We start from the raw sequence: 27,209 nt of genomic DNA on the forward strand, positions 1-27,209 counted from the left end.
GTTATGTTTGGGACTCAGCACAAAACTTTTCAAAATATGGCGGCCATTTTTTCATTGGTCGGTCGCTATGCTTATTGGCAGTGATACAAAGTTTATCAATTTAAAACCATAAAATCATAAAATTTCGCACTGAAAGTTAATAAATGGTTTTAAGAAAGTCAATTGGCCACACCAGTTTAATTTAACCAGATTTCTCTTTTTTTTAACGACTGAATTGCAATCTACTCGGACTCTCCTGTATTGAACGTACGTAAAACGTACACTTCCTGTTTATAAATCAAAATCGACGAAGATCTCAAAATCACAAAATGGAACAGAAAACAGTGTCCTTTGGATTTTCAAAAATAAAAAAGAACAAGTCTTTGGGAATATCCAAAATAAGCGAAGGAGAAATCGAAAAGAACGACGAGGCAGAATTCGTAACCGAGGTAGATGAGAACTTTGCTAAAAGGTAACAAAAGCCTGAAAAGGTGTTGGTGGTTGATGTATTTTGTACTGTGCTTTAAGCTTTAAATAATTTATATGAGGCAGGTGTTATATGTACCTGTGAATGGGGACGAAGTCAACAAACCTTCAGAAAACTTAAAGATATTCAATTAACAGCAGATTTATACATATAAACAGGTCAGGAATAACCACCAATTGGTGGATTATACCTCAATTGACGTATAATCCACCAATTGACATATATTGGTATAGACCAATTGACGTATAATGCATTTTTTTAATTTAAAATGCTAGTGTGAGATAGGAGCATCATTTTGCAACTTACAACCTATTTTATGACCATTATTGAGTCCTCCGAAAGTTTCAGTTTTGTCAAAGCCTGCTGCATCTCTTGAGAATGCATGTGTACAACAATTCTTTTGTTGAAACATCTGTACTATTGACCATGATTGACTTTTAATAATGAAAGTCAAGTATTAACAAAGAGCTCCATTCACCTGTGGAGTTGTACTCATAATCACATGACTGCAGACAGTATTGATGTCCATTGACAATAGAAGAAACTGCAAATACAATTATTGATTAAATGCAATATGTTATGTCACTATACTAAACTAGGAATGTTTGACATGTTTTCATACAATAATATGGTTTTAAGAAAACAATGCTCCATTTTGGTTGAATAATTTGCTTTGAAAAACAAAGAAGAATACGCCAATTGGTCTATACCATTATATGTCAATTGGTGGATTATACGTCAATTGAGGTATAATCCACCAATTGGTGGTTATTCCTGACCTGATAAACATTTAGGATTAAATTAAAATGTTGTTTGTTTGCAGTTTACCGACCGACCTTTGAAAATCCGCCAGACTGTGAAAGTTTTATTGCTTTTAATTTGAAGAAATTATTTTTAATACTTCTATTGACTCAATCCGGAATTTCGGGTCGATTCCGTAATTTATTTAAAGTCTAAGTCAATTACACGTTTGAAGTTCGGTTTTTCTTCCTTTCCTGTCAAGCATTCATCTACAAGCCTTCATCAGACCCTTTAATGGTAAAGCACATGGCGAATGTTTACAGGTATCCACGAAGTCATGGAGGAGTACTTTATTCTGTTGTCTTCTGTCAATTTTAAGACAAATAATACACAGAAAAGTTTCATAGTAAACTGTTTATACTGATTCAGGCAGAATTGCACATGGAATGATGTCTTCGATGATATCATTGACGATGATGCAGCTGATATTCATAAAACTGACACGATAACCGTTTCTGTCTCAAACAAATCGGATACAGAATCTTTTGAGACTGACTTTATGGAACCAATATCAGTGGTTCAACAATTCGACAGCAGCCTGAAGTATGCCATATTTTCTTTAAATCGTTGTGAAGAGGACAAAGATGAAACCACTCCTCCATGACTTCATGGATACCTGTAAACATGCCTGTATGGTGGAAGGGCGCATTTGAAATGTTAAATCAATAAGAAGCCACACAAACTACACAAAAATGTAGAGAAAATGAATGGTTGGCTTGAGAAATAAATATATTCTCTCTGTATCAAATCTATCTTCGATTGCAATGAGTATGCTCCTTTAGGATAAGGGGGGCTGCCCCACTCATTGCAATTATTCCACAGTCTCTCTTACAATATTAAAAATGTTAAATATACCCAAACTGTGGCCTGTGTGAATTGAATGGTAACATGTCCTTAGGAGCTATGCTGCCAATTTTTATACGACCGCAAAAATATTTTGCGGTCGTATATTGGTATGACGTTGGCTTCGTTGTCGTCGTCCGAAGACACATTGGTTTTCGCACTCTAACTTAAGTTTAAGTGAATGGATCTCTATGAAATTTTAACAATAAGGTTCAATACCACAAAAGGAAGGTGGGGATTGATTTTGGGGGTAATGGTACCAACAGTTAAGGAATTAGGGGCCAAAAAGGGGCAAAAAATAAGCATTTTTGTAACTTCCAGACATAACTTGTGTGTTAGTGTGTGGATCTCTCTAACATTGTACCTCAAGGTTCCATATCACAAAGGGAAGGCTGGGAACGATTTTAGGGGTAATTGCCTCCAAATTTAAGGAAAAAGGGGCAAAAAACAAGCATTTTTCTAGTTTCATGACAATAACTTGTGTGTAAGTGTATGGATCTCTCTGACATAGTACCACAAGGTTCCATATCACAAAGGGAATGCTGGGATAGATTTTGGGGGTAATTGCCTCCAAATTTTAGGAATTAGGGGCCAAAAAGGGGCAAAAAACAAGCAGTTTTCTAGTTTCATGACAATAACTTGTGTGTAAGTGTATGGATCTCTCTGACATAGTACCACAAGGTTCCATATCACAAAGGAAATGCTGGGATTGATTTTGGGGGTAATTGCCTCCAAATTTTAGGAATTAGGGGCCAAAAAGGGGCAAAAAACAAGCAGTTTTCTAGTTTCAGGACAATAACTTGTGTGTAAGTGTATGGATCTTTATGAAATTGTACTACAAGGTTCCATATCACAAAGGGAAAGCTGGGTTTGAGTTTTGGGGTAATTGCCCAAAATGTTTAGGAAAAAGGGGCCAAAAATAAGCATTTTTCTAGTTTCCAGACAATAACTTGTGTTCAAGTGTATGGATCTCTCTGAAATTGTACTGCAAGGTACCATACCACAATGGGAAGGCTGGGATTGATTTTGGGGGTAATTGCCTCAAATTTTAGGAACAAGGGGCCATAAAGGGGCAAAAAAACAAGCATTTTTCTAGTTTCAGGACAATAACTTGTGTGTAAGTGTATGGATCTTTATGAAATTGTACTACAAGGTTCCATATCACAAAGGGAAAGCTGGGTTTGAGTTTGGAGGTAATTGCCCTAAACGTTTAGGGAATTTGGGGCCAAAAAGGGGCCAAAAAACAAGCATTTTTCTAGTTTCCAGACAATAACTTGTGTTCAAGTGTATTGATCTCTCTGAAATTGTACTGCAAGGTACCATACCACAAAGAGAAGGCTGGGATTGAGTTTGGGGGTGATGAATCATAAGGGGGTTAAAAAAATTGTGGGGGGGGGGGGGATTTTTTTCCCTTTTTTTTCTTTAAAATTTTCCATTTTAAATTGGTTATTTCTGATTTATATATAAAAGCAAATAATAATGATATGGTTTGAATAGGTAAATTAAAAAAAATTAAGTTCTTAGACCACATTCATTCTGTGTCAGAAACCTACATGTATGCTGTGTCAAATATTTAATTACAATCCAAATTCAGTGCTGTATCAAGCTTGAATGTTGTGTCCATACTTGCCCAGCGGAGCATTTTATTGTATGCAGTCAAAACATTTCAGTACAGACCATTTACTTTTAATGGGGTACTATGGATTTCACACCAAAGCTGGTCTTAAGATTTTTGTTTGTTTTAATTAAAGCCTGGCATCAACATAACTTTCAAAATATAACCTTTATAACAGTCAGATGTCTAATATATATGTTTTTTAAGTTGTCTTTTTTTTCTATTGAAGATTCAATGGTTGATATTTTTTTTAACACACTAGAATCCTACATTGTCTTTTGAATCTTTAATATCTACATTTTTCTGATGCAAATACTCTACTCATGAAAACATTCTAGTAAAGATGCAGATATGTCAGTGAATATGTTTCTTTACAACAATTCTAGTCATTAATCCTTGTTTATAAGTGTTTCAGTATTTCATAATTCCATATTTTTATGTCATAAATTGTATAATGACACTATGTTAAGTTTCAGTTTTGGTTAAAAAGGTTTTTACCTGAAATGCCTGTTCATTTCATGTTGGTTTTCAGTGTTTGTTGTTTTAAAATGTTTTTTTTCTTCACAAGAAACTTGGTTTGTGTAACTGCTTGTTTAAACTTTATTTTGGCTGATACTATAAAATATTTTTCCTACCTACCGACCCTGCAGTCTGAAGGTACATGTACAGTCGGAAAACTGCAAACAAACATACATTTTGTATTTTTAAGGTTGGCCTAATTGTAAATTATTTCCAGCATAATTTCTGGTGAAAAAGTAAATGAATAGAGCACTTCACGGTTATTGCAGCCGTATTGAATAGGGCTCAAATTTTCACAATGGAGGTTAAAATGCTTTGAAATATACAGGAAAACATCATTGAAATAGAACTGTTGCTTGGAAACATGGATAGGTTCACCATTGTCTCGTAATTTCTTTCTATTTCCACCTCGATTCAAAAACCTGCCCCTATTCAGTATGGCTGCCCTATTACAGAAACTTATTTGATGTTGGTCCTATTGTTAGGAATTTTATATATGACGTCATTTTCAATGTAAACAAATAAATAGTCTGGGCTCCTGACACAATATATTCTCATATTCTCAATACTGTAAGCAGATTTTATTTGAAGTGAAGCTTGTGAAATTGAAAATAATTTACCAGGATGCCAGGTTATCAAAGAAACACTTTCTTCAGGTAGCACTTTTTTCCCATTTTCAAGTATAGTTTAATTAAAAACATAAAAAAATTATACCTAAAAACAATGAATATACATTAGTACAAAGTCGGCTTCTTACTGATCTTTGTACAGATACAAAAATCTGCCTGATTGATCTGAGGTGAGTTTCCACCGAGAACTCATTTTGTTTGCTCTAAAATCATATGTTGAACAAGCTCTAGACTCATTTTATTATGTTCACAAACATAATAAATTGAAAATGTTCATTCTCATTATTCTTTTGGTAATCAGATATACAAATTTGTGGGAAATCATACAACTTACAACATGGCAGTGTTCGTCAACAGAACAGGAAAAGGGATATGTGCAAGCTCAACTGTAAGAAAAAAGTAAAAAAGTTAACGATTTTGAGTTATTAGAATATTGATTTTTGTTTTATCGATTTTCTTACTGTTATTGGGGATGAAAAATTCAGGCATAGGCTATTCCTGTTATCCCCTTTTATGTGTTATGAGGCAGGTTTACCTGTGAAAAAGGGTGAAGTCTGTATAAATAACAATTTAAATACTTATTTTTGCCAAACTAAAACTTCAGTAAAACTGTAAAACTGTAAAATGGTCATGATGGTTATGAATCATACATGTATTACTAAGGCCATCAATTATTGTAGAGCCTGCAACTTCTGTCGCAGAAAGGAAGACCTAGGGATAGTGATCTGGAGGCGGCAGTGGCAGCTTTACTAACTGTTTAAAAGCTTAATATTTCAGAAGGTAGAAGACCAGAATGCTTCATACTTTGTATATAGATGCCTTATGTTATGGAGTATCCGTATGTCATATGTCCATTGTCCTTGACCTCATTTTCATGGTTCAGTTACTATTTTATAAAAAAAAGTTAAGATTTTGTTTTAATCTTAATATCTCTCTTATAATGAGTAATAGGATAACTATATTTGGTATGTGTGTACCTTGCAAGGTCCTCATGCCTGTCAGACAGTTTTCACTTGACCTCAACCTCATTTCATGGATCAGTGAACAAGGTTAAGTTTTCGTGGTCAAGTCCATATCTCAGATCTGACCTTGACCTCATTTTCATGGTTCATTGGTCAATATAAAGTTTTCATGGTTTGGTCCGTTTCTTGTGTACTATAAGCAATAGGTCAACTATATTTGGTGTATGGAATGATTGTACGTTTCTTTGATCATGTTAAGTTTATGTGATACTTATAGTTAAACTTTGTATTTAGGCCTATCAACATAAAATCATTGGTCAGTAAAGCAGGCGAGACATTTCAGTGTGTGCACTCTTGTTTTTACATTTTACAAATTATGACATTTAATACATAACAAACCAAAATCATGAATTTTTGGGATCCCCTACATGATTGGCTTTGAGATAAGATATTTATTAGTGTAAAATCCAAACAATTGGACTGCTACTAAATACATGAGATAACACATATAAACAACACAAATATGTAACATTTACAAAAAAACATGTGCAATGTTGGTCTTGTCGTTATGATTTATTTATGACATCATTTAAATGTAAACAAAGAAAAGCTATCTACAGGTAACATTTCTTTTTCTTAAAGTATTATTTGATTAAAAATATAACTTGAATAAAAGCTGAAGAAAAGCATTTTATTACCTAAATCCAGACCACAGCAACATTCCAAGTGATATACATGTATAACATTGTATATCTTTATGCATGTTATTATATATATTTAAAACTTTTGACTAAATTGTATGAAATTGCTAATCAACAGTTGAACTAATTCATGTGACAGATTAACTCCCTTTAGGAAATAAAAATCATATTTGGACATGCTGAACTTAACTTTTCTTATAGAACAAGTTAATTATTACTTTATGATCAATATGAAGACAGATGCAGTACTTTATGCTTACATTTTTTTTTTTTGCAGATTAGTGCAAACAAAGATCATTAATGTATTCCTATAGTTCCTAAGAAGCAAAGTTTTTCAACAGAGTGTTATTCAATATTTCTCAAGTCTTTACAGTTGAATTTTTAGTTTAACTTGTAAAGCCAAGGGAAAGTAAGGTAATAGGATATTCTCCATTTCAATATTAATTTATGGTTTTATAATTGCAGCACAAAACCCAAAGCCAAAGAGTATGTTATACCTTTAATTAAAGAAAACAAGTGGAGGGTTAATGCATCTGGAAATCAAATTGAGGACAGTGCTGTTCAGGAACTGGTAGAAGGTAAACTTAATCTTGTAACACAAAGTTCTGCACCAACAAACAAGTGTTCGTATAAAGGGCACCACAGATCGATTGATTGATTGTTGGTGTTGAACACAAATTTCACACTTGGCTATATCATGGGTGCTAAGTTATTAGTGGAGAAAGCCTGAGTACGTGGAGAGAACACAAACCTTTGGCAGATTGACGTGAGATATATATATATATATGTATATATATACACAATTCAACATCCGACTGAATAACCATCGGTCATTTGATACAAAAGAAAGAAACTGCCCAATCACAAGGCATCTTTTAAGAGAAGGGCATGATTTTGAAAACGTCACATTTCAAATCATTGAGAAAAACCAAAATTGGGACATGCAAGGGAGAGAAAGAGAGGGAGATTGTGGATGCACCAGTTAAGGACTCTTGAACCTGATGGACTCAATGAGAGAGACGAAAAAGATTTAAAATAAATCAAAACAATAATCTTGAAATTCTTACAATTTATACAACATCAATAAATATGTTAAACTTTTATTCCAATTGTGTGTAGTTTAAGCTACAAAAATTTTGTTGTCATGTATCCAATTTCACCTGGATAGCTGCATACACCTGATGAATCTAGTTTGTCTATCGAAATATTGCATATATCTATTTAAAATCTAATACAACTTTTTAGCTCACCTGGCCTGGTGAGCTTTTCCAATCATTTGGCGTCCGTTGCCTGTCGTCCGTTGTTTTTACAAAAATCTTCTCCTCTGAAACTACTGGGCCAAATAAAACCAAACTTGCCCTAAATCATCCTTAGGGTATCTTTTTAAAAAAATTCATCCAATGACCCCGCCCATCAACCAAGATGGCCGCCATAGCTAAAAATAGAAAATGGGGGTAAAATGCAGTTTTTGGCTTATATCTCTGAAACTAAAGCATTTAGAGCAAATCTGACATTGGGTAAAAATGTTAATCAGGTCAAGATCTATCTGCCATGAAATCGTCAGATGCATCAGACAACCCGTTGTTGGGTTGCTGCCCCTGAATTGGTAATTTTAAGGAAATTTTGCAGTTTTTGGTTATTATCTTGATATTATAATAGATAGAGATAAACTGTAAGCAGCAAAATTGTTCAGCAAAGTAAGATCTACAAATAATTCAACATGACCTAAATTGTCAATCGACCCCATAAGGAGTTACTGCCCTTTAAAGTCAATTTTTCACAATTTTTCGTAAATTTTTAAAATCTTTTACAAAAATCTTCTCCTCTGAAACTACTGGGCCAAATTAAACCAATCTTGGCCTAAATCATCCTTAGGGTATTTAGTTAAAAAAAATTATCGGATGACCCCGTCCATCAACCAAGATGGCAGCCATGGCTAAAAATAGAACATGGGGGGTAAAATGCAGTTTGGCTTATATCTCTGAAACTAAAGCATTTAGAGGCAATCAGACAGGGGTAAAAATGTTCATCAAGTCAAGATCTATCTGCCCTACAAATTTCAGACACATTAGACAACCCATTGTTGGGTTGCTGCCCTTGAATTGGTAAGTTTAAGGAAATTTTGCAGTTTTTATACGTCCGTTTACGGGACGTATTATGGTATACCGTTAACCGTCTGTCCGTCCGTCTGTCGTCAACATGTCGGGCATCAACTCAAAAAAGCTTTAACTAATATGCATGAAACTTTGGTGAATTGTTTATATCTATTGACGTGAGCTCCCTTTTGTTTTTTATAAATTTCAGATTTACCGTTTCTGAGTTTTATTCATTGAAAAAGGGGGAATTTCCAGTTTTCCGACAATAACTCAAGAATGCTTTCACCAACTTACAAGAAATTTTGGTGAATTGTTTATACCTATTGACATGAGCTCCCTTTCGATTTTTTATAAATTTTAGATTTTACGTTTCCGAGTTACAGGGTTTTATTCATAAAAAAAGGGTGATTTTCCAGTTTTCTGACAATAACTAAAAAATGCTTTCAGCAGTTCTCATGAAACTTTGGTGAATTGTTTATATCTGTTGATGTAAGCTCCCTAGAATTTTATAAATTTTAGATTTTACATTTCTGAGTTATGGGGTTTTATTCACTAAAAAAAGGGGGATTTTCCAGTTCAGACCTGTATCAAGCTTGAATATTGTGTCCATTTTTGCCCCAACTGTTCAGGGTTGGACCTCTGCGGACGTATCCAGCTGTGCTCAGCGAAGCAGTTTATTGGTTATTATCTTGAATATTATAATAGATAGAGATAAACTGTAAACACCAAAAATGTTCAGCAAAGTAAGCTCTGCAAATAAGTCAACATAACCAAAATTGTCAATTGACCCCTTTAGGAGTTATTGCCCTTTAAAGTCAATTTTTCGTAAATTTTTGTAATCTTTTACAAAAATCTTCTCCTCTGAAACTACTGGGCCAAATTAAACCAAACTTGGCCTAAATCATCCTTAGGGTATCTAGTTTAAAAAATGTATCTGATGACCTCAACAACAACAAAGACGGCTGCCATAGCTAAAAATAGAACATGGGAGGTAAAATGCAGTTTGGCTTATATCTTTGAAACTAAAGCATTTTGAGGCAATCAGACATGAGGTTAAAATGTTCATCAGGTCAAGATCTATCTGCCCAGAAATTTTCAGACGCATCAGACAACTGGTTGTTGGGTTGCTGCCCCTGAATTGGTAATTTTAAGGAAATTTTGCAGTTTTTATGCCCCTGCCGTAGCGGAGGGGGCATTAAGTTTTACCCTTTTCCGTCTGTACGTCCGTCCATCTGTTCTCTAACTTAAGATTGCCTAAACCAAATGCTATGAAACTTATACACAATGCTTATTACCACAAAATACAGATCAAGTTTCAATTTTTGGGGTGTCACTTTTATTGTTCTAAAGTTATGCCCCTTTACAAATGGAAAAATTGCTGAATTTTTTGTTTCCGTTCTCTAACTTTAGTTTGCCTCAACCAAAAGCTATGAAACTTATACACAGTGCTAAGTACCACAAAATACAGATCAAGTTTGAATTTTGGTGGTGTCACTTGAACGGTTCTAGAGTTATGCCCCTTTACAAATGGAAAAATTACTGAATTTTTTGTTTCTGTTCTCTAACTTAAGTTAGCCTCAACCAAATGTTATGAAACTTATACACAATGCTTATTACCACAAAATACAGATCAAGTTTGAATTTTGAAGGTGTCACTTTTATTATTCTAGTGTTATGCTCCTTTACAAATGGAAAAATTGCTGAATGTTTTGTATCCGTTCTCTAACTTAAGTTAACCTCAACCAAATGTTATAAAACTTATACACAATGCTTATTACTACAAAATACAGATCTGGTTTTTTTTGGGGGGGAGTCACTCTTATTGTTCTAGAGTTATGCCCCTTTACAAATGGAAAAATTGCTGAATTTTTCGTTTCCGTTCTCTAACTTAAGTTTGCCTCAACCAAATGTTATGAAACTTATACACAATTGTAATTACCACAAAACTCAGATCAAGTACAAATTTGGGTAGCGTCACTATTACTGTTATGTCCCTTTATAACTTTATATGATAGACTAGCGGGGGCATCATCTGTGTCCCATGGACACATTCCCCATTTATTGGTTATTATCTTGAATATTATAATAGATAGAGATTAACTGTAAACACCAAAAATGTTCAGCAAAGTAAGCTCTACAACTAAGTCAACATGATCAAAATTGTCAGTTGACCCCTTCAGGAGTTATTGCCCTTTAAAGGCAATTTTTCACAATTTTTCGTAAATTTTTGTAATCTTTTACAAAAATCTTCTCTGAAAATAACGGGCAAAATTAAACCAAACTTGGCCTAAATCATCCTTAGGGTATTTAGTTAAAAAAATATATCCGTTGACACCCGCCCATCGACCAAGATGGCCACCATGGCTAAAAATAGAACATGGGGGTAAAATGCAGTTTGGATTATATCTCTGAAACTAAAGCATGTAGAGCCTATCTGACATGGGGTAAAAATGTTCGTCAGGTCAAGATCTATCTGCCCTGAAATTTTCAGACGCATCAGACAACTCATTGTTGGGTTGCTGCCCCAGAATTGGTAATTTTAAGGAAATTTTGCAGTTTTTGGTTATTATCTTGAATATATAGAGATAAACTGTACTCAGCAAAAATGTTCAGCAAAGTAAGCTCTACAAATAAGTCAACATGATCAAAAATGTCAATTGACCCTTTCAGGAGTTATTGTCCTTTAAAGTCAATTTTTCACAATTTTTCATAAATTTTTGTAATCTTTTACAAAAATCTTCTCCTCTGAAACTACTGGGCCAAATTAAACCAAACTTGGAGTTATTCCACTTTATGGACTGGGCCAAATAGAATTAAACTTAGCCACAATTTTCGAAAGGGTATCTTGATTTAGAAATGTATCCGATGACCCTGCCATCCATCCAACATGGCCGCCATTGTTAAAAATAGAACATAAGGGTTTACTATAGAAGTCTATGGGAAAATTGTAAAAAAACAATTTCAAATGGTCACAACTTGAAAACTAGTTTAAATAATGATAAGGGGTCTTCAGTAACTATTGTAAGACTACAATGATGATCTGCTTTTAATTTAACTACTGGGCCAAATTAAACCAAACTTGGTCTCAATCATTATTGATGTTTCTAATACTATTTTTTATGATTTTAACCTTATTTTACATGATTTCCAAAACCACAGTAGATACAGGTGAACAACTCAGGCTCTTGAGAGCCTCTAGTTTAATATATCAATTAGCGTGTTTAAGTTATATTCTTAGACATTTATATAATTTTAATTTAGTAACTGTATCAGTTTATTTTCACAAGCTGATCCACGCCTAAATGGATTGATTGTTGATTGTTGCTATTTTTAGACATTATATATACATGAAAATATAAACAAGTCTAAATTTAAAACAACGTTCAAACCTATGATTGCGTTGGATAAAAACCACAATTTTTATACATGTGCATGCAAAACAAATTTCTTGGTAAAGGAGTCTTATAATAATGAATCCTGTCGAGGGAAGAACAAATATTTGCTTCTGCAAATTTGCAGATTTAACATTGTTGTGCTGATATTATGAGTAATTATGAATATAATATGTGTTTTCAGCCATGTATCACCTTTACTGGTGATCCAATGGATGGATCTGTCATAGAGTTGTCACTTGGTTAGACAAACTTATCAAATAATTATTTCTGTGACTGCATCTTACGATCCTTTACAATAGATAATTTAGCTAATCTGCAATCAATTCCATCTTCATGCCTAATATATCATGTACTGTGTTACAACTCTAGATTCTACAGTTGAGGAAAGGTAACACTAGGCCACCAAAAGCTGAATTTTTAGTTCAGTCTAGGTGGCTGATTGGTCAAGAGCGCTGAACACAGTGTAGGTGTGTTGTCTCGTAATCTCAATTGCATGAGTTCGAATCCCGTCAAGGGAAGAACAAAAATTTGCTACCGCAAGTTTGCAGATTTAACGTTGTTGTGCTGATATTTAGAGTAATTATATATATATATATACATGTATATAGGTAAAAATAAGGCTGAAAATGCACTAAATATTTATATTCAATATGAATAATCACATTTTGTCTATTTAGACATCAAATTGTCTAAAAAGTTCTGCAAAATTTCCTACTGGAGAACATTTTAGAACAATTTGATGTCTTAATAGACAAAATGTGGTTATTCATATTGAATTTAAATGTTTAGTGCATTTTCAGTCTTAATTTTTTCCTATTTTATGCACAGCTTGGACAAATTTTATAACTTTTCAATATATATATATACAAGTCTAAATTGAAAACAACGTTCAAACCTATGATTGCGTTGGATAAAAACCGCAATTTTTATATGTGTGCATGCAAAACAGATATCTTTGTAGAGGGGTCTAAATACAGCACAAACAACATTTTCCAAAAGACCAAAAAAGAATATTTTATCTAAACGCAATTGACTAGCAGGTAGCACAACGGATGTTCTTAAACTCTGCTGACTGCCATGGCGATTGCCAAATAAACGGATCACCGATGTAATAAATGGATCTTACTTTTAAATTTAATACTAAACAGAAAACAATAAACTTGCGGAAAAGATGGTATACCGCAAACATTGAGGTGCAAAAATTTGTACACCATATCAGTATTTCGACAATTAATGTCTCTTCAGTGATGTTAGGAATCGAAACGGTATTTGGAAGGCCATATAATTTACCTCAATTTAGGATTGACTCTTTAATTTTGAAGAGTCGAAATAGGATGAACGGATAATATAAACCTGAAGGCAAATAAAATACAAGCCCAAACGAAAAAATATAAACAAGTCTAAATTGAAAACAACGTTCAAACCTATGATTTCGTTGGAAAAAAACTGCAATTTTTATATGTGTGCCTGCAAAACAAATTTCTTGGTAGAGGGGTCTAAATACAGCACAAACAACATTTTCCAAAAGACCAAAAAAGAATATTTTATCTAAACGCAATTGACTAGCAGGTCGCACAACGGATGTTCTTAAACTCTGCTGACTGCCATGGCGATTGCCAAATAAACGGATCACCGATGTAATAAATGGATCTTACTTTTAAATTTAATACTAAACAGAAAACAATAAACTTGCGGAAAAGATGGTATACCGCAAACATTGAGGTGCAAAAATTTGTACACCATATCAGTATTTCGACAATTAATGTCTCTTCAGTGATGTTAGGAATCGAAAAGGTATTTGGAAGGCCATATAATTTACTTCAATTTAGGATTGACTCTTGAATTTTGAAGAGTCGAAATAGGATGAACGGATAATATAAACCTGAAGGCAAATATAAAACAAGCCCTAATGAAAAAATATAAACAAGTCTAAATTGAAAAAACGTTCAAACCTATGATTGCGTTGGATAAAAACCGCAATTTTTATATGTGTGCCTGCAAAACAAATTTCTTGGTAGAGGGGTCTAAATACAGCACAAACAACATTTTCCAAAAGACCAAAAAAGTATATTTTAACTAAACGCAATTGACTAGCAGGTCGCACAACAGATGTTCTTAAACTCTGCTGACTGCCATGGCGATTGCCAAATAAACGGATCACAGATGTAATAAATGGATCTTACTTTTAAATTTAATACTAAACAGAAAACAATAAACTTGCGGAAAAGATGGTATACCGCAAACATTGAGGTGCAAAAATTTGTACATCATATCCGGATTTCGACAATTAATGTCTCTTCAGTGATGTTAGGAATCGAAACGGTATTTGGAAGGCCATATAATTTACCTCAATTTAGGATTGACTCTTGAATTTTGAAGAGTCGAAATAGGATGAACGGATTATATAAACCTGAAGGCAAATATAATACAAGCCCAAACGAAAAAATATAAACAAGTCTAAATTGAAAACAACGTTCAAACCTATGATTGCGTTGGATAAAAACCGCAATTTTTATATGTGTGCATGCAAAACAAATTTCTTGGTAGAGGGGTCTAAATACAGCACAAACAACATTTTCCAAAAGATCAAAAAACGCATATATATTTATATAGGTTTAAACGTTGTTTTCAATTGAGACTTGTATATTTCTTAATGTACACATAAGCTGTTTAAATCGTTACTGTACACATATGCTGTTTTAAGTATTAAATAAATAATTTTTTTATGGTGATTTGTTAGTAAATGAACACACAAAATGAATAAAAATATGCAAATAAAAGTGTATATGTATACTTAATTGACATTTTTTTTCAGATGCAAGAAAGTTCCAGGAAGCTGAACAAGGAAAGGGGAAGACAGATATGGGATTAAATATACCTCTCTTGATGCAAAATAAAATTCCAGAAGGTTATGAAACAGATGACAAGTTAGATGTAGGCTTAAGACCTGATGAGGTACTTTATTAATATAATTAGAATTATTTTATATTCATGTAGTTCCAATTAAAAATATTAGATATTTCATTATTTGAGCTTTATAGTGAAAACTAGTTGTTTAAGTAAGTTATGTTGTAGGAATTATTACAATTTCAAAGGAGTTTATCCGTGTTATTCTTTTGACTTAGTCACTTAGGCACAAATTGAAAACAGGTTTGAATGACTTAGTATACAATTATAATTTAGCAAAAGGTCTAGATAACATATATTTTAATTAACAAAAAATCAGGCCAGTGTTTTTTTCAAAAATTATATTGACCAAAAATGATTGCAAATACATATATCTAGAACTATATATACATGTATTTAGAACTGCTCATGACTTACAGGTAACTTTTGTGAAACAGTGACCAGAATAATATATTATAAGAAAAACATGATGATTTCATCCAAAGCAGAGTAGCTATTTGAAAATATACCATTGTCATTTCAAAATAATCTGCAATATGCATATATTTATATGAAAATACAGATACTTTTCAGAAAAGATATATGGAAGTACATGTTAACATAAAAGTTTTACAATCATACTTAATTTTTCATTGATATATTTTTAGCCTGAAGAAAATGACTATGAAGAAATACCTATAGACCAGTTTGGGTTAGCTATGTTAAGAGGAATGGGATGGAAAGAAGGACAAGGAATAGGAAAAAACAATAAGTATGTAGAATCAATAATATAAATGCTTAATCCATTATTATCACTCACTATCAGTGTTTCATTTAGGTAAAATCCAATTTGATTTTAATTCCCTATCACCAACTGTCCAGGGCATATAGTTTTACCCAAATTAATGCTTCTATTCTTTCTAAATAATACAGTTGTCTTTTTTATGCCCTCGCTGCAGTGGAGGGGGCTGTAAGTTTCACCCTTGTCCGTCTATACGTCCCAAAATTAGTTTCTGTTCTCTTACTTTAGTTTGCCTCGACCAAATGTTATGAAACTTATATACAATGCTTATTACTACCAAACACAGATCAAGTTTGAATTTGGGTGGCGTCACTATTGCTGTTCTTGAGTTATGTTGTCCGTTTGTAAATTGGACACATTCTTCATTTATTATGTTATACCTTTAGATATTTAGAGGATTTTGGGATAATTATGAGTTACAAATCAAATTCCTGTTTTGTTTTGTTCCAGACAATTTATTTTCTCAGAATTTCAGCCCTTTGAATTTGGCATCAGGCTGAAGCTTTTATATGGTTCCAACATATCTATTAGATGAAATTGCTGGGACCAAATATAGAAAAGCAATTAGATGAAAGTTGCTGAAATATTCAATGAAAAGTAAATCATGACACCATGATAGTTTCTGTGCACAAACTTAGCTCTTTTATTCTGTCTTCTTTGTAAATGAAGTCATCAGATGCAAGACAAATTCAGATGATTTAAAAAAGGAGATATGGCAGGATTGCTGAATATATTAACACTGTGGTTTACTGCTCTCAAACTTGTAAAATTTTCATGAACATATAGCCTACTTGTGGCAATTATCCATTAAAGCACATACTGCCGAATGAAACATCTGTATTCTGGAAAAGAAAAAAAAATTAATGACATATTGGTTTTTTTTGTAAATGCTAATGTTTGAAAAAAATACAAAAGTGAAATATTTTTAAAATTACAATAATTTCTGTTGTTACATAGAGCTGTAGCTCCTGTGAATGCTGTACTGAGACCAAAGGGCCTTGGATTAGGAGCTGATAGATCACAAGCAGCCCAGTTGAATGATTCTAAGAAAGGATCCAGAAAAAATGACGACGAGGAAGCACTAGTTTTGAAGAAGGGAGCTTACTGTGTTCTTCTGAAGGGAGCAAATAAAGATCTTTATGGAATTGTAAGTTGTGTGAAAGTAGTATAAAGAGAAAAGAACAACACTGATAGACTTCATATACCTGGCTTCGAATCTGTAAGCTACTGTGGATTAATTATTATTCCTTAGATACCAAATTTCATGGATTTCATTGGTACAAGGATTTAATTGTTCAATGAAATACTAATTTTTTATAGGAATGTATACAGACATTGTTAAAACCACCAAAATGCAAGTTTTCCTCACTGCACTAAAAATTGGAAACCTTGAAATTAAATGAATCTACAGTATATAATGAGGCATGTTTTCAGATTCTCATATGATTACTCTCAGCTTGTTAAATACAATGTAATATTCATATGAAAAATATTGGTAATTTCTTCTCAAGTGTTAGTTTTCATAGGTTTGAATATGTCTGTTCAGCAGACTCAATGTCTTGTCATATGTATACCTCCTATGACATACTTTCAATTTGTTGAAATTGATCACTACCAGTAGATAGATAAGTAGATAGCTAATATGGGGGGGGGGGGGGGGGGGGGGGGGTAAATAACTAATTAATATTTATACTAGTTTTGCAGTTGATTTTTCTGATATTTGTTTTTAAAATAATGCCAGTCTTAAATTTAGGTACATGTAATATGCATCTCAGTGTTAATACAGTAGCTGAGTAATTTGTTACAATAGTAATTGTGGGACAAATGGGGATGGGTTGACAGGTGGTTGCTGTTAACAAACCTGTTTGTGAGTGGGGGTGTAATAATAGGAAAATAAGCATCTATCCATGCGAAAATTTATAAACAAAGAAAATTTATAAACAAAGATAATTATGCTAGTTTTGAATTTGTGCATTATAATGCATAATAGTGTAATATAATCATGATTGTTTTTTCTGTTTCAAAAGTTATTGATAGTACAAAAAATGTAAAAAGAAATTTGAGCAAATAAATGAAAATCTTTTGATTTTCAAGTTGTATACAACAATTTCTTTCTTATTTTTTATTAACAGATAGAAGGTTTAGACGAAGACAATGCAAGAGTGATGGTCAAGCTTACATTGACTGGGAATATGGTCACACAAAGTCAATATGCAATCCGACTTGTAGATAGCCACGAGTATAAAAAGTATTCTAAATATCTTAGTAAGTAACATCAAAATGATGAATTTGAGGACTAACATTCAATCTAGACTTACTGCTGGTACCAAACACTATAAAGGAAGACATTACTCATGCAAAAATGCTTTGTATGTACAGTTTGTATTTACAGGGAACACCTACAGTCAGGTCTTCAAGTAAGACAAGATCTACAAATAAGTTGATACTACTGAACTTGCTAACTCTTTATAGGAGTTTTTGCCATTAAATGAAAATTTTTTACCAATTTTGTTATTGTGTTTTTGCCTTCTCTCTTGAAAACTATAATAGATAGATGGAAATCTAAATTGCAAAATTGATCAGGAAGACAAAATCTACTAAATAAGTCAACATTGCCCAAATCATCAATCATCTCCTTACCAGGGCTCACGCTAGCAGGCGACTGGGGCGAAGAAGTCGCTTTCCCGTCCGTCACTTCTCTTTGCCCGACTGTCAAAAGCGATATCTAGTCGCCCTGGTGTTTACAATACTCGCTTTCAGTCGCTTTCGCCGTCGGCAATTTTCAATTTTTACCAAGTCGATGAAACAACAATTTTTCATTTATAAGTAAAGAAATTCAAAGACATAAACAATTTATTTCTTTAGAAAAGAGTAGAAAGTATTGACTTTACAGATGGATTGTATGTTATTTCATACAGACAACTTTTTAACACTTCCGGTACTTGTTACTCGAGAGCGTACATCAAAACATTCTGATTTTCGGCAAAATAAATTTGTTACTTCATAAGAACGTGTTGAAAATTGCCTTTAGTTAATGTTCAATCCATTTATTGCATTAAAAACGTCATATTCTTTTCCAAATAGCTTGTCAAACATCATTTATTTTGTAAATTCTTTTTGTCCGCCATTGAAATAATTGTGCAAACTATGGATCGGAGGCGGGATTGATCTGAACCGGACCAGATATGATCGAAATCTGTATTCTTACATTAATAACTACGGATGCACAAATGGCACTGCTGACAGAAGAATAATGATTCCAAAAGGGATAATTACGCATTCCACACACATTAACAGACTTTAGGTTAGATCTCCTTGCTGAATGAATATATTTCCATTTATAAGCATTGTTTCATTTTATTGATTAAAGTTGCTTAACTTTGTTAAATTTATATATCTTTAGAATGAGAAACAATGAATTTCATAAACATGATAAACTGATTGGTTTTTTAATTGAATTTTAATTGATATATTATACTTTTTTTCCTTTTTGATATAAAAAAAAGTTCTTTTTAGTACTAGATATTTAGTTGGTAGTTTCTGACAAGAGGACCTATATAATTGTGGGACTAGAAATGATAAACTGAAAAAAATGTTATTTTAATTGTATACTCAGGTATAAATTGAACAATATAAAAAATAGATAAATAGGATACATATGGCCCTTTTTATTAAAGTAAAAATAAAAAAACATTGTAGCACTACGAGCGAGCGAACGAGCACTTCTCCCTATGATTCTGAAATAGTGTGAGCCCTGCCTTACAGGAGATATTGCACTTAAATGATGATTTTTACCATGTGTTAGCCTGTTATCTTGAAATCTATAGATAGAAGGAAGCTTTAAAAAGCAAATTTGATCACCCAATAAGATTGACTATTATTCCAACATGAGTGAAATTGTCAGTTAACTCTTTATAGAGTTATTGCCCTCTGATCATGATTTTTACCAAAAAATAGTAATTGTTGAAGATGCAGGTGAGCGACACAAGCTCTTTAAAGCCTTTAGTTTTCTCTGAAATGTCAGTCTAACCTTTAAAGCAGGTAGGATTCTATGAAATCAATATCAGTCAAAATTTTAGGTAATGTATGACACATCTGAATTCCATTTAGAGGTCTAAAAATGCTAAATATGCACAATTTGCAAGTGTAATACAATTTAATTTGATGTATAAAGACAAAGGGAACATCAGTATCTTGACATGCTTTATTAACACTTTGCAGACAAAGGAAAAGCAGACAAATACAAGGAAGAAGAGGAAAGAAAGAAGGAGAAGGAAAGAAAAAGAGAGAAACATCACAAATCAAAAAAAGACAAACACAGAGATGAGGATTCTGACCATGGTAGTAAACATTTCGAAGATGATGATAGACATCCTAGTTCTGATTCAAGAAAAAGGAAGCATGATAGGTATATGTTTGTAACTGAATAAAAGTATTGCTTAATAGATCATTAGACTATTATTTTAGATTTTTATTTCTTATTTACTATGCTCATTCAAAAGTCCTTTCACAATTCATATCCACAAAAAAAATCCAAGTTACAGTTCTTACATCTTAAACAAAATAATTTAAAAATATAACAGTGATACCCTACACATCAAATGATTTTAAAGATGACATAAATATTTATTACCGTACCTACTCGCTTATTAGTCGGAAAATTGGGAGTAAAATTCATAATCCAGAGAGGGGGACCGACTAATAGACGAGATCTAGCGACCAGAGGAAAAATCCAAGCTTGAGAAAAGTGGTCAGGAGTATCAATAAATAAAAAGTTTTTGTTGAAAATAAATGACTACAATACTGTCTTTGTGTTTTATTTGTTCTTTGGTAAACATTTTCTGCAAATTCGTGTTGAAATTCTACTGTTTCCGTTTTGTTTATTGATTTTCATGGTCACATGGTTTTCCTATAAACCCAAAAGAAGAGCCAAGAACCAAAAATGAAAAGGAGATAACAATGTACCAAATATGTGAAAGGATGTTTTCAGCGGTGTTATTGTGTCATTATTGTGATATCATGATATCAATTCAATGCTTATAAATCATATAATAATCAAAAAATAATTTTAAGATTCATTCCCAAAATCAAAATATTATTCATTAAAGTGTCTCAGGTAAACAAAAATTAAAAAATTGATTGACAAGCCAATATAATCCATTGATAACCCCAATTAAGAGACAAAGAGTTGTATTTACTAAAGGTGTGAAAACTATCAGTGATAGGTAAACAGATGACACTAATGAGTTGGAGTTAGTTATTTTAATATATTGATAAGCTTCACTTAATTTTTTTAATCCTTTAATCATCACAATATAATAAGAATTATGAAGTGTACATGCTCATTTAACACCGAGTTATGTATGCTGTGAAAAATATTTTCATCAAGTGTTGATTGACTTTAAATTTTTCAGGTTCATATTGGTTTATATTCGCTTTTCTCAAACAATAGGTTGTTAGTCATACCCTACAAAATCATTGATGCATTACGTAAACAACACATGGCTAATCTAACATTTGAACAGTGAACAAAACAAGAGAAATGAATACATCTTTATTATTAACAGCAATATAAATTATCATGATGAGCATCAACTAAATTCAAACCAAACATTAATGCAGAAATGAATATTATTCCTGGATTTGCATTGGTTCTACCGGCGTTCAGTTACTGTCAGCTGAAAAAAAAATGTCCAAATTTTGTCCGACTTATACGAGGGTCAAGACTTAATCCTTAGAATTTGGAGCTGAAAAGGGCCCCTGACTTATAGTAGGATCGACTATTAGGCGAGTTTATACGGTAATTAGGGATGTACTTGTGAAAACAGGTAACTGTCCCACGCAAGATGCGTTTCGGGGGACATAGAAATACTGGGCATCCGTCCGTGCGTTCTTTCAGTCCAGTCTTGTTAGTGCTTTCACATGGACAATTCTTGCCAGATTTTTATGAAACTTATATAATAGGTTAATCAGCAATGTCTTGGATAAGTTTGAAAATCAGTGAGATCAATTATTTTTAAAAGAGTTATGCCCATTAGAAATATAAATTATATGGAAATTTGCATTGTAAGCGCTCTCATATGTATATTTTTTGCCAGATTTTATCAAATTTATATCAAAGGTTTATAACAGCAATGTCTTGGACAATTTTAAAAATAAAGTGTCAATCAAATATTTCTAATAAGTTATGCCCCTTGGAAATATAAAATATATCAGAAATTGCTCTCTAAGATAATTTTTAGAGATGTAATGTTTTCAACTTCCTCCAAGCCACTACCTGTTGAAGTCCAATCTCAATCTTTTTTCATTACTTTTATCAAAAATTATTACAGCCTTTCATCTTTAATGGTTGTTCTTGACTTTTAATTTGTTGTCATACTGTACGGTTTTATGGGTTCCACAATCACAATTTGCCACTTGATCAATCATAAAATCTACAAACATTAAAGAGGTCATTCTGATTGTTATAATAAAAAATAATTGAAAAGCTTTTAATTTAGGAAACTCATGATGCTCAATGAAAGCATACCATTTGAATTTTTTACTCCTAAATTTTCTCATCCTTCATACTTTGTTACATTTAGATTAATATGTGTTAATTTTTCTGCAAGGGGACTTCATGATACACTTGAATTAACAAAAATTTCAAATTATCCAAGTTTGACTCATCAGAGTTAAAAATGATTTTAACAAATGAAATTTTACATGGACTGACAAAATAACACTATCTTGACTTAGAATTAACGACACAATGAGGTTCATATGTATTTTACTTTTTCAGGTTAGAAGATTATGCAGACAAAACCAAAAGCAGTCAGAATGGTCACGGCAGATCTGAGTCTCTTTGGATAAAACCTCAGATCCGAGTCAGAATTATAAGTAAAGATTACAAGAAAGGCAGATATTATAATACTAAGGTAATGGTCATACATACATTTTGCATTTAAGTATCAGTAACAATTTATTATCTCATACAAAAGACAATTGCATTGAAATTACATTGACTAAACCATGTGGCAGGGGACATTGGAACTGTGTTCTATAAATATTTTTTTAAAGAAATTTGCATTACAATGGAGATAACTGTATTGTATTTTAAGCTTGATCTAAGTATAACTTGGTTTCACTGTAGCAAATATCTGTTTACTTCCCTCCACCATGTGTCACTAGGTAAGCTCAAATTGTGACAGTAAAACCCACGTTTTAGGTAGGCTAAGCTTAAAATACAATACAGTGTTTCTTCAAATTGTAAGAGCCTCTTGTAATTTGATTAATTAGTAGATTCAAAGAAATATCATAACCTTTCAAATGTTACTTCATTTCATATATTGAAATGTTATTTATAATTTATTAATATTTGCAGGTAAATGTAATAGATATATTGTCCTTAGATAATTGTGTTTGTCAGACTGATGATGGTAAAGTTTTGGAGGGTAAGTTTAATATTTACTGTAAATGATTTTAAGCTTTGCAAGTTAATCTGATATAAAATAAAGTTTTATTGTGTTCTATATATTAAAGAGAGTAATTTTGTAAATTTTATTATTAATGTTGGTTATTACGGGAAAAAACAACACTCCATTAGAACGATATTATTTATTGATTTTATTGTTGTTTTGACTTCCTATACTGCCATTTTGTTCTTGGGACAAATTTCCTTTACAAATATCTTAGAATGATTGATTGTTAATTTCTTGATGGCACTTTAGCACATATTGGCTATTTACAGATTTAAAATTTAAGAAACTAAATGAGCTTTACAATCAAGATGTCAAGTAAAATTGAAACAACATGCACATTAAATTTCCAAATGAAATAAGCGTTATTTTCTTTAAATTAATAGGTCAAAAGAAATAATTCTAAAAAAACAAAATTTTAGAAATAATTTGAAACACAAGTATGGCTATCACCAGATTAATTTCAATGTATTTATAATTTTTTATAGGAATTTCTCAATCTGAACTGGAAACAGTTATTCCAAAGCAAGAAAATGCCCATGTACTTATTGTTAGTGGGAAACAGAAAGGACAGGTATCTTAATCAACATTATGAAAAAATGTGGTAGGCATCAATGACTGAGAATGAAAATAATAAGTGAGCTTTGAAAATGATTTTTTTCTTTTAAATATAATATGTTTGTATTAAATATCAACTTAAATTAGTGCCAATCAACAATTTTAAAGGAGTTATGCCACTAGAAATTATAAATTATATGAAAATTGTAAGCGATCTCACACATACATTTCTCATAGGATATTTATGAAAAGTTTAAAAGAACCAAAAAAAAAAATTATATATATATTTTTTCATTTGGACAGATAAGATATGTGCATCGATGAGGGTATTGGAACACTGTTCTTTTATTCATATTGTTCTTCTTTTACAGTTAGCAAGAATAATGAAGAAAGACAAGTCTCGATATATAGCGACATTACAGTTATTGAGGGATAGAGATGATGTGATCAATATAGACTTTGACAAAATATGTGAATACTCAGGAAATATAGATGAAGAATATGATTATTAACATTTTATAATATTTTTTAGTAATTTTTTAATGTTATACATAATACATGATTTTAATTAGAATATGTTTTTTTTTTTATGCCCCCGCCGTAGCGGTGGCGGCATTAAGTTTTACCCTTGTCCGTCTGTACGTACGTATGTACGTACGAGCATACGTACGTACGTACGTCCCAAAATTGGTTTCCGTTCTCTAACTTGAGTTTGCCTCAACCAAATGTTATGAAACTTATACACAATGCTTATTACCACAAAACACAGATCAAGTTTGAATATTGGTGGTGTCACTTTAACCGTTCTAGAGTAATTTTTTTTTGAATTCGAGTAATAGTAGAAACTACAGTATCATTAGATACTGAATACATACATACTCATACACAAGGCAAACATAACAAGTGTTGGCTAATACAAAAATGTTTTATCTACTTAAGGTGGATCATCGCTATATATTTCCTCAGATAGAATTTTCTTATACTTTGCCAAAATATAGATTTTGCCATGCTTTTAAAAGATATATAATCATAAGTATGGGTCACCATGCTATTTTTCAAAGTACAAGATGTCCAAAATTGCCCAATTTTGCATAGATTATTCATGAAAAAACACTTTTTTGTGAATAAAAAGAAATATATGAGATAGAATTTTGAAATAAAATATGAGAAGATAGGTTTTATAATATGCTTTAAGAAAATAAAAATAAAAAATGGTGTCACCAAACTTGTTTTCTTGTTACAAGTAAAAAATGAAAATTTCACTATCATTCCAGTATAAAAAAATTTACTAACAGAGTTATCTCCCGTTATATGGCTAAGTTGAAAAATTGCATTGAACAAAACAAATATTTAGTATTTGTTAAGACAATATAAATAATGCAATAAATTACTTATTTTCTTTATTTAAACTTACAGTCTTACACATATAAATTACCAATCTGTCTACCGGTAAATATTTGCAGATTTAGGAAAAGAACTAGACCGATTATGTACTGCTATTTTACAATCCAAGATGGCGGTATACAGTTAATCTACCTTAATGGATGTGTGTAAAAATCTGAGGTCAAGGTTGAATAGCATGAACACCTTGCAGTCAACTTACAGAAACTTATTTTACCAGTTACATTCATTAACAAAATGGTTGAATTGACACAGAAACATAAGTTAACTTATTACATGATAACTTAGGAAAAACAAGCTGACTTACACTGTACATACAATTTCCCTTTCCTGTAAAAAATTTAAGAAAACTGGAATTTTGTTTAGGTTATAAAAATGATGTCATGAACAGTGAAATTTTCTATACTGGCAAGGTTAAAAATCTAGACTTTGGTGTGCTGTTTTCTGTTTAAACAATTTGTTTAAGTTTGTGATTTGGTCTGGTCAGTTTATGGAAAACCACTAATAGTAGATTAATGATATTTGGTATGCAGTTGTATTAGTATTGGCACATCTCATTACCATGGAGATTATTTGACCCTGTCCTTTCAGTAACGGCCTATTAACTTTGAAACAAATGCTTAGTTTACACTTCTTTAGATCTTAAAGTTTGTGATTAGGTCAGTTTAAGGTGAACCACTTATGATAAATCAATGATATTTGGTATGCATTTGTATAAGCATTGGCATATATCATTTCCACAGAGATTACTTGACCCTGTCCCCTCAGTCATAGTCTATTGTGTTGCATAGTTTATGCATTGAAGTTTATGAATAGGTAAGTTTAAGATTAACCCTCATTGGTAAGTCAATGATAATTTGTATGAAGTTGTATCAGAATTTGCTTATCTTATTTCCATGGAAATTATTTGGCCCTACGGTTCAGTGACTTCGAATATTTGCATATTTTACATGTATAAAGGTATTGCTATTTGTATTTGCACATGTGCATTTTACTATGAAAAATTACATACAGGCAAGTGTTTGTTTATTCTACATTGGCTAGAGGTATAGAGGGAGGGTTGAGATCTCACAAAACATGTTTAACCCCGCCGCATTTTTGCGCCTGTCCCAAATCAGAAGCCTCTGGCCTTTGTTAGTCTTGTATGTTTTTTAATTTTAGTTCATTTATATGTTTTGGAGTTTAGTGTGTAGTCCATTTTCATTGAACTAGTACACATTTTTGTTAAGGGGCCAGCTGAAGCCCGCCTCTGGGTGTGGGATTTTCTCGCTGTGTTGAAGATCCATTGGTGGACTTGGGCTCTTTTCTGCTCTTTGGTCGGGTTATCTCTTTGACACATTCCCCATTTCCATTCTCAATTGTAAGACATATATTTCTGTGTCAGAAGTTAATTCAATTTAAAAAACACAGAATGCATGTGGTCTAAGAACTTTATCCTTGTGTTGCTTCTTTATAATGAAAATATATATAATGGTGGCCATATTCTATGATTGCTAGAGACATAAAATCTTCTGAAAACAATTATCAGTTTCAGAATGCATTTCAAGTTATATTTTTAAAAGCTTACACTAAAACATTATTAGCTGTTGAAGTCTCATGAATATGAAGAATATGTGATATGTTTGTATTGAATGCTAGCTTTATAATATATAAAAGAATAAAAGGAATTACCAAAAATATTGGACAATACAACTGTCCACACCAACAACCAACACCATCTTCCTTTGAGAAATGACACACAAACAAAACTTAACAACAAAAATTGCATCTAGGTTCAGGCACAAATGTGCTGTAGTCAAATCAGTTTATCTTGCACACCTACCTGTTTGCCATTCTAGATCATATGTTCTAAAAGTAAAACAAAGACAAACAACACATGGTTCAGATATCCCGACTTGGTAAAGACACAATGTGGTTGGGTTAAACCAGTTTTATGCGATCAAAATGAATCGTAGGTTGATATTTTCAGCATTGTTGCTCCTGCAAAAATTTCTCTTATGGTTTTCAAGGTATTAGACAATTACTTGCATTGGTCTCCATGTTCTATTTTTAGCTATATTAGTTAAAGGGGGGCAAAA

The 27,209-nt window shown here is 32.2% G+C and overlaps 1 protein-coding gene across 1 annotated transcript; it reads left to right on the forward strand.

Annotated features, from left to right (window-relative positions):
* Positions 1-254: 254 nt before the first annotated feature.
* On the forward strand, positions 255-24,304 carry LOC127701574 (G-patch domain and KOW motifs-containing protein-like). The gene is made up of 11 exons (XM_052205559.1): positions 255-451; positions 7,002-7,114; positions 14,843-14,982; positions 15,582-15,685; positions 16,673-16,862; positions 17,848-17,980; positions 19,937-20,123; positions 22,497-22,632; positions 23,079-23,148; positions 23,661-23,746; positions 24,102-24,304. Exons 1-11 carry the CDS (start codon positions 309-311, stop codon positions 24,240-24,242), a joined length of 1,443 nt encoding a protein of 480 aa, XP_052061519.1. The 5' UTR covers positions 255-308; the 3' UTR covers positions 24,243-24,304.
* Positions 24,305-27,209: the final 2,905 nt, after the last annotated feature.

This window comes from Mytilus californianus, unplaced genomic scaffold (assembly GCF_021869535.1).
Source record: "Mytilus californianus isolate M0D057914Y unplaced genomic scaffold, xbMytCali1.0.p SCAF_1, whole genome shotgun sequence".
NCBI classification, from domain to species: domain Eukaryota; kingdom Metazoa; phylum Mollusca; class Bivalvia; order Mytilida; family Mytilidae; genus Mytilus; species Mytilus californianus.